The sequence below is a fragment of the Carassius carassius genome, chromosome 37, assembly GCF_963082965.1.
Source record: "Carassius carassius chromosome 37, fCarCar2.1, whole genome shotgun sequence".
In the NCBI taxonomy this organism is placed as follows: Eukaryota; Metazoa; Chordata; class Actinopteri; order Cypriniformes; family Cyprinidae; genus Carassius; species Carassius carassius.
In genome coordinates, this window is record NC_081791.1 from 18,182,513 (window position 1) to 18,191,040 (window position 8,528).

Genomic DNA, 8,528 nt, shown 5'->3' on the forward strand with positions numbered 1-8,528 from the left:
TTTAACAAACTCACACTACGTTCAAATAATCAGTAAGAGACATCTGATGCTAACCCGTTCACTAATGCCAATTTACACTCATTAGGAAGCGTGAGGAGAACTGCAAAGGGGGAGGCTGGGAAGTCAGACGACATCTGTGCTGCAGGCAAAGAGGATTACATACACAAAGTTCAGAGCTCTAAATGTTTAAAGAGTTTACAGAATTCCCAGCCGAATGGATACCTAAAGCATCAACTTATAATGGTGTCATTAGCCTATGCATACACACTAAAGGGTTACACATTCTTAAAAGAACAATAATAAAATGCACTGGTTCGCTCTTAACTTCTTATATAATCTAGAGTCACATTCCTGAAATCTTAATTCTTAAGGTTAAGATCAGGCAAGTGCGATCGTAACCGAAATTCTGGTGGCTGAAACAGATAAGATAGGATTCTGAGTTAGGATGTTTCTGTAATACGATCCACAGACGGGTCGGGGTTCACAATAATGCAACGTTATTCTAGATTCCTACCTTATTTGTTCAGTAACCATGGAGATTCAGTTAGAAACATGATAGAATTCTGTGATCCTCACCTGTCCTAAAAGCTCAGGTCTCAACTGTCTTTTGTAGATCCTCCTTTTTTATTTTCAACAAACACAAGATTAGCAGTCCCTTACTCCTGTAAACACTTGTAACCTGGCTTTAGCAGCTCAAAAACCTTGAAAGTCTTAATGGAAAGTAGAAGTATCTACCAGCTACACAATTAATGATATCGTTGTGGTTACCCACAAACAGAAAGCATCCAGTGGTACCAAAACTTCCTCATGATGGATAGTCTCAATTTCCTCCTGTTGTGGTAACTGTGATAAACGGTTTCAGTTAAAATCCACTTTTTCCTTGAGAGTCCCATTTAATCAAAATGCCAACTGCGTAATTATAAGCAAATGCTAGTAATAGAATACAAGGTTGATGTTGGCTAAAACCCTGAGAGCTGCCCGACTGTTCGTTTTTTTTACCTGAAAAGTTCTTAACCCGGTTATCTTGTTCCATATTTCATACTGTACATGTGTAACTATGAGCTAGCATATTTACATATTTATCAGGTCAATAAAATGACAGGACTATGTGACCGCTGACCACAAAACCAGTCATAAGTGGCTAACAATACATTGTATGGGTTAAAATTGTTACAAATTTTCTTTAATGCCAAAAATCATTAGGATATTGAGTTAAGATCATGTTCCATTAAGTGTTTTCCTAAATGTCCTACCTTAAATATTTCAAAGCTTAATTTTTGACTAGTAATATGCATTGCTAAGAACTTTATTTGGACAACTTTAAAGGCGAGTTTCTCAATATTTTGACAAACCATACATCAATATAAGGCTTATTTATTCAGCTTTCAGATGATGTATAAATCTCAATTTCAAACAATTGACCCTTATGACCCTTATGTTTTTGTGGTCCCGGTGTTCTGTCGATTTGTGCTGCCTTGTCGAAAAATGCTACCTCCCATTAAAACCAATGGTAGCATAATTCGATAGCGAAAAGTGTTACCTATCAGATTTTGCTTCATGCATGATATTAATAAGGTGTGAGGCTTTATTAATATGTACACCTACCCCAACCCTAAACCTACCCTTACAGTATGATAAATACAGTGTTGGTAGCATAATCTGATAGGTAGCATTATTTGTCAGAACACCGGGTCACATATCTTCGTGGGAACTTCGCAATCCAGATCCTCTCTGGTTGTTTTTTATCATCTAGTCAATTTATCTTTAATACATAGCGTTTTACAGAATAGAATGTTTCAAAGCAGCTTCACATTAATAAATAGGAAAACGAATGATGAAACGAATTCATTTTCATCTAAACGTCACTCAAGTTATCAAGTTTCTCAGACAGTACTTAGTCTATGAATATTTAATAAGTTGGACACTGAGGCAGTCCGTGATTGGCTGTCTGTTGCTAAACAACATCTTAATATTCAAGCACAAGCAGTGCAAAAGCGACGCTAAGTCCTCGTTCAAAATTACAAATATGAAACATTCATAAACACAGGCTTAAAACTAGCATTTACTCATGTTTTAAAGGTAAACCTCAGGTTCAGTGTAGTGTGACAAACTGTTTTCTCGGAAGGTAGCTTTGGTTTTAGCAATGAACAAACTAACCTGGCTTCACGGTCTTCAGACGGAGGGGTTCGCGAAAGTGGCGGATGACGGCGAGGGTGTCTCTGTTTGTCAGTCCGCTGACAGGAGTGCCGTTCACCTCCAGAAGCACGTCTCCGGGAGCAGGTAGCCTGCCGACATGGCACACTAGCGCGTCCGGCAACACCTGTCCCAGGTGCGGGAACTCTCCGTGCTCGGCTCCCCCGCGTATCTCCAGCACGGCGCTGAGCTCCCCGGCGTTACCCCACGAAACAGCGCATTCCTGCACTTTACTGGACCAATGTTTCTTCTTTTTCAGCGTCTTGGACATGATTAATCCCTTCAGTAAGCGAGTCTTTACAAAAAAAAAAAAAAAAACTGGTTATTTCCTTATGCAAACGCGTTTAGAGCGCAATAAAGCAAAGCGACTTCATTCCCATGTCTTGGTGGGGAAAAAAAAGAAACGTTTTAAAACTTCGGAGTGGGCATTGCTCGGTCCTTAAATTATATTCTCTCTATGCTGCATTCAAATTTCACGTACATTCGTCTGAATTTAATCACGAGCTCACACGAATTATAAAAGGGCTCTTCGTTTTCTTGACAAAATCTATGGTAGACCTCACCGCTCACCAAGAAGTGTCGCCAAATATCGTCTTCAAACGGTCCAAACAAGCTCGTTCCAGGGGAAGAAAACACGGAAATGGCAATAAACTACCACCCGAGGCTGGACAGCTTACTTTATCCAGGCACGTAAAAATAATAAAGCCTCAAATCGCTTGCTAATACCGGCTGATGAATTAAACGTCGTAGAAAAACACTCACATCCGTGTGTAATCCCTCGCGATGTAGGGCGACTGTTGTTAACTTGGTTTTCGCGCACCTGTTCCAATGACATCAGCTACCGGCGCGTTCACGGGAAACGACGAACAGCACTGTACCTGGATCTGGAATATACGATATAAACTAGGTCCACTGTCCGACGACCTTTGATAGAAACGCCCTCTTTGTGGGTTGTTGTTGTCTGTGCGGAGCTGTCAGCGCCAGTCGGTGATCAATTGTAATCGCAGCTTTGCAACTTTGTAGTCATTTTCACCTTACTTGCGCCAAACGAGAGCAGCCAGCCACTGTCAGAGGCGCACACCGACACCACTGCACGCAGAGCGGACAAGAGCAGAGCAGCCAATCAGAGCGAGGGGGCGGGCTTTCCCATACTATTCACAATACTGAACGTAAAAAGCATCTGCAATATGGCCAGGCCTAAGGGAATTTGTTAAAGAAAAGTTATGTTGAGGAAAAATGTACTTGCTGCCTTAAAAATAAATGTGCTCATACAGAGTCTTTATACACTAGAGTCTATAGCCTATACGGATGATAGTAAGTGTAAACCAGTTTTTTGTACTTTCACACCACCTGTTACACATTTTTTGACATCAGCATGATTTTTGTATACATATAGTGTTATTTTAATATATCAGAATGCCATTTCTTTCTTTCATTAAGAGTAGGTTTAAAAAGGGGGCACAAATAAATACTACTTTATAGCAGTCTTTGTATCAGTGTTTAAAATCAGACTAAAGCTAAGTTTAGTCATTGTTGTATAATAGTGCCACCTGCTGTTGTAGTATAGAATTGCACTCGGTACATAGAGTAGAGTAACTTGTGAAGTTGCCCCACTTAAAAACTATGTACATTTATTTGTTTTATTAAATAGCATATTTAGACGTTCAGTATGTACAAAACGATGAGGCAATAGAAATGCAATAATTTTACATTTTGCGCTATGTTAACAAATTTAGCAAATGTTTCTTACTGAACTACTGGCAAGAATTTACTATCTGGAAAAAGTTATCATAATGAATAAATGAAATGAAATAAATATTAATTTGCCATATTTTTCTAGATATGTAATAGAATTAGCAGCAATCAAATCGAATGATTTCAATCAATTCCTGTATAGATGAAATGTACATCTGATGAAATTACTGAATAATAATAACTCTATAAATGACAATAGGCATATCATTAAAAATATCAACACACAACAAGAGTCTAAATGTATTTATTCACTTCAAAATAAAAGCAAAAAAAATTTCCCTCTATAAATATATTTAAAATTCCTTTATTTAAAAAATAGACACAAAAACCTTAAATATTCAACATACTTAATTTGACTGCAATTCAGATAAGCAAACCACTCATGGCAACAGTTAAAATGTTTCTGTACTTAAGTTAATCATTAAGTCAGGTGGGCAGTCAGTCAACCTCACGGTCATTGCTCTCAAAGTCAAAATCAAACCTTATGCTCAAACAAGTCGCTTCTACTTGATTACTTTTCACCTTTATTCTGGTAAGGTAAGGATGACATGCACTCACAATATACACAGATATAGCTACGATATGTATACAGCAAGGAAAACATGCTTGGAGCAAGAGATAGGAGATATTTATATATAATGGTCAACAAAGTCTTCCACTTCAGTTCTGGTAACATACATGCTGTATTTCTGAAAGATCGTTCTATTGAAATGATTGTGCTAATGTCATTTGTCAAGCCAGTTTTGGAAATGTTAAAAGGACACCCTTATGGCTGTACAGGCCCAATTCAACAGCTCCTCTAGCTCTGACCCAATCTCTTGTATGTAAGAGTCATATTTTTCTTTCAGTACTTATACAATCAAGTCTAACATAGTTTAATGCTTTCACATTTGCTGTTAAACAAGGGTACAATTCTGCTTTGTGTTTGCATGGATGGACAGATGAAGAAGGATCGGGTCCATTGGCAGTCATCATAATCCCAAGCTTGCTAGCTCTCAGCACCTTGATCCTTGTGTCTCAGATAATATGGAGCTTTATTACCAAAAGAGCATCAGCTCAGAATAACACAGGATCATCTTCAAATGTAAATGGTATGTGAAGGAAAAATGATCTATCATGTTGTTTCGCAAATATTAGATGACAAATATTTGGTGATTGGTTTTTTGAGGGCAAATCATGAGAAATAGTATATTGGGTCAACTTTTAGAAGGGGACCCTGTACCTTTGGACACAGGCTTTGGGAACATGCGGCCTGCACAGGATGCTCTGGATCCTTGGGAGATGCCTGTTCAGTGCACTCTGGAGGGGGTGGAGCCGCTTCAGATGGGACGTTATGGGCCAATCTGCATGGGTCAGCTAAAACAAGACAACACATTCACTGCTGTAGTGATTAAAACTCTTAAAGGTACAGAACAGGAATCAGTCATGAAAAGGTGTCTTCGAAGAATTTAACTACAAATGTTGTAGGATGTATCTTCTTGTTTCAGAAGGGTCAAATCAACTGGAGGCTACAGAATTTGTGGATTTTGTCCTTTTCCACATAGCAGTGAGCAAACATGAGAATATAGTCAAGATGTTTTACTGTCAGACACGCCGGATGCCCATGTACCTGGTTTTGGAGGCAAGTGTTCCAGGAAACCTCCTGCATTTTCTCTGGAGTCTTCGAGAGGTAAAAACAACTACATTATGCTCGCAGAAAAAAAGGTGCAAAACTCTCACTGGGGTGCTACCCTTTCAAAAGATACTAGTATGTATGGAAGCCTATTTCTGTCACAGAATAAAAAATAATAAATAAAATAAAAAAGGCACACTCCTAAAAATAAAGGTGTTTGAAAGGTTCTTCATAGAAGAACAAATTTTGGTTCCACAAAGAACTATTCAGTCAAAGGTTATTCAAAGAACCATCTCTTTCTAACCTTTTATAATCTGAAGAATTCTTCAGATGTTAAAAGTTCTTTATGAAACTGTTTAGACAAAAAAGGTTCTTCTATGCCATTGTGAAGCACCTTTATTTTTAAGAGTGTAATTGCGACTTTTTATCTCACTTTATTTCTCAGTTTTTAAATACAGAATTGTGATACAAAATGTAACAGATGCCTTTTTATAGATCATATTCACAGTTCTGATGAAAAAAAAAATGAAAAAAAAGTCAGAAATGGGAATTAAATACTCTGAATTTTGACTTACTTTCTCAGAATTCTGAGTTTATATCTCACAATTATATATATATATATATATATATATATATTCTTTTAATACAAATAAAATGGGTAATTGCAACTTTTTATCTAAGTTTTAAGTTTACATGCAAGTTTATATCTTGCAATTCTGAAGTTTATAGTGTTAAGAAAAAGTCTGAATTGTAAGATAAAAAGTCTCAATTAACGTTTTATTTTTTATCCCATGGCAGAAACATACTTCCTTAAATATATACTTTTAAAGCAGTAATACATACCTTTAAGGAACTAATTTGTAGGTATTATTGGATACCTGAATAATTATTAAATAAATTCAGTGGTATTACCTTAGGGTGTCACCCCAGTGAGAGCCCGCTCCATTTGTACCTTTTTCTCTGAGAGTGTAAATTGACAAAAAAATATACATCTCATAACTCATTTCTGAATGTAACTCTTACTGAACAGGACAGATGTGGCGCAAATGACAACTTCCAGATATTTTCAGAGAGGTCTGTTTATCTTGTAGCTAAACAGGTAGCAGCAGGACTGGTGAGTTGTTTACCCAGTGTGTACTCATACGCAGTAAAACAAAAATCACCTGTGAGATATGTCTAAATTCTTTTTTTTTTAGGACTATTTACACTCCTACCACAGAATTGTTCATGGGGATGTCGCAGCCCGGAACATTTTGATTGGTTCAGGGCTCTCTGTAAAAGTCTCTGGATTGGATTTGGCTTTTAAGAGCCGACAGTTGAGAATGGTGGACAAAGAACAAGAAGCCAATGTGCCGGTAAAATGGAAGGCCCCTGAACGGATGATGAGGCTCCCCCTAACAGACAGAAGTGATGTGTGAGTCAATCAGAACAACAACAACAAAGTTATCGAACAAATACTGCACTTTGACCAATGTGCTAATGTGCTGTCATACTTCTTCAGATGGTCCTTTGGAATCCTGCTTTATGAGATGATAACCCTGGGTAGTATTAGTTAGAGGTTGTTACTTGGGACAATTTGTTTTTATCAAAAAATACTATGAAGCAAACAAGTAAGGAGTATTATTTTTACCTTCCTTCTCCTTTGAAAGGGTCTCCTCCCTATCCTGACCTGGATCCATCTGAAGTGCTGCCAAACACTTTAGCCCATTACCGAATGAAAAGACCAGAAAACTGTGGAGCTCCATTGTAAGCCTTATATTTTACATAACATCTAAATAGTTGTTTTGCTTAAACAGCATGTGTTTAAGAAAATCTAAAATCATGTTAAAACATCTTATAAACTGACATCTTCTGGCATGTCTTGCAGGTATGACTTAATAAAGTACTGCTGCATGTGGAACTTCAAGGACCGGCCTGTGTATTCTGCCATTATTCGGCTTCTAGACTCATACAAATACTTCGCTGACACAAAACCACTTTGCGCTGGACAGCAAATGGATATCTGTGAATACAGGAGGAAAGCAGGACTGCCTCACTGAGATCTATTCAATCAAAGAAACGTTTCATTGATCATTTCTACAGTGCATGAAAATGGCACAGTTGATTAGGTTCCAGTAAGACTGACATCAATTAATAATAATAAAGTCTAGCCTTCACAACGAGCAGGATGTCACTAGAGGTCTCCCTATTTCTTGAAACTGGAGATTGCATGCATAGTGGTCAACTAAAATTAATCTTAATGCTTCCAGCTAAATTAATTTGTTACTAATGTAAAACCAAAAATATAAGAAGCTTTTTGAACCTATGTCATTTTTTTTTCAACCAAAGTGGTGGCTAAAGCCATGTTATTTATCTAAAGTAGGGTGACCATATACTGTAGCCTTTTTTTCCCATGTATGTCCTGGCAGGTGATTTCTAAATTGGCTAAAGACTCCAGGTTTTGGCTTTATTTTCCTGCTGGCATGCTGTCTGTGGACATTTCCAGACATTATAGACCCAGTCATTTTAGAAATCCCAACAAGGACATACACAGGAAAAAGAGGACATGCGGTCTGTTATGACAGATTTATTCTTAACAATAGCGAGGGGTATAAAAATAGAAATCATAGGCCTACTCATGTTCAACTATATCTACTGTATGCCAATTTCTTTCTCAAAGGTCAAAGGACCTAGTCAATAAATGTGAACTTAAACTGAAAATAATATTGGAAATGTTAATTGCAGTTCAGTATTTATATGTAAAAAGACTTGGGTATTTTGTTCTAGCTTTCTATTGCCTCATTGTCCCTCATCTCTATACAAGCATTTGTTTATATTTGTCTTGCACCTACTTTTATGTAACTGTTTGCCGTGTCTGCTGAATTAAATGTTCTGACAGTTTAAGTTTGACAGATTTTCTCATTAAAATAACTAAAAGCAACCTATCTGATCAACTTTTTTTGTATGTTATGGGACAGATCAACATCTT

General features: G+C 37.3%; 2 protein-coding genes across 7 annotated transcripts in view; one reads left to right on the forward strand and one right to left on the reverse strand.

Moving 5' to 3' along the window:
• The window catches only part of magi3a (membrane associated guanylate kinase, WW and PDZ domain containing 3a), a 144,895-nt gene extending 141,564 nt beyond the window's left edge, over positions 1–3,331 (reverse strand). The window contains exons 1-2 of one of the 3 annotated variants that reach the window (XM_059527902.1): positions 2,950–3,329; positions 2,158–2,806 (exon numbers count right to left, since the gene is read on the reverse strand). In XM_059527902.1, coding sequence (XP_059383885.1) covers positions 2,158–2,464 — 307 coding nt within the window. In that variant the 5' untranslated portion in view covers positions 2,465–2,806; positions 2,950–3,329. Of the gene's footprint in view, positions 1–2,157 lie in introns of all 3 variants that reach the window. The other 2 variants (XM_059527903.1, XM_059527904.1) reach the window with 2 other exon arrangements.
• Positions 3,332–4,390: 1,059 nt separating this feature from the next.
• On the forward strand, positions 4,391–8,480 carry si:ch73-206d17.1 (tyrosine-protein kinase STYK1). Of its 4 annotated transcripts, none has more exons than XM_059527929.1 (10): positions 4,391–4,485; positions 4,690–4,768; positions 4,890–5,039; positions 5,156–5,353; positions 5,436–5,617; positions 6,591–6,674; positions 6,757–6,974; positions 7,062–7,102; positions 7,210–7,306; positions 7,428–8,480. In XM_059527929.1, the coding sequence occupies exons 2-10, from the start codon at positions 4,717–4,719 to the stop codon at positions 7,597–7,599; spliced, it is 1,194 nt and encodes a 397-aa protein (XP_059383912.1). In that variant the 5' UTR covers positions 4,391–4,485; positions 4,690–4,716; the 3' UTR covers positions 7,600–8,480. The 4 variants fall into 4 exon arrangements, with proteins under 4 accessions (XP_059383912.1, XP_059383913.1, XP_059383914.1 ...); XM_059527930.1 differs by having other exon boundaries at positions 4,404–4,485; positions 4,686–4,768; XM_059527931.1 differs by having other exon boundaries at positions 4,410–4,480; positions 4,686–4,768.
• The last annotated feature ends 48 nt before the right edge of the window (positions 8,481–8,528 follow it).

Coding starts and splice junctions, on each gene's coding strand:
- si:ch73-206d17.1 (XM_059527929.1), top strand. CDS start 4,717: ATGGCTGTACAGGCCCAATTCAACAGCTCCTCTAGCTCTGACCCAATC. Junction 4,769..4,889: donor TAGCTCTGACCCAATCTCTT/GTATGTAAGAGT, acceptor ATGGATGGACAG/ATGAAGAAGGATCGGGTCCA. Junction 6,675..6,756: donor AACAGGTAGCAGCAGGACTG/GTGAGTTGTTTA, acceptor TTTTTTTTTTAG/GACTATTTACACTCCTACCA.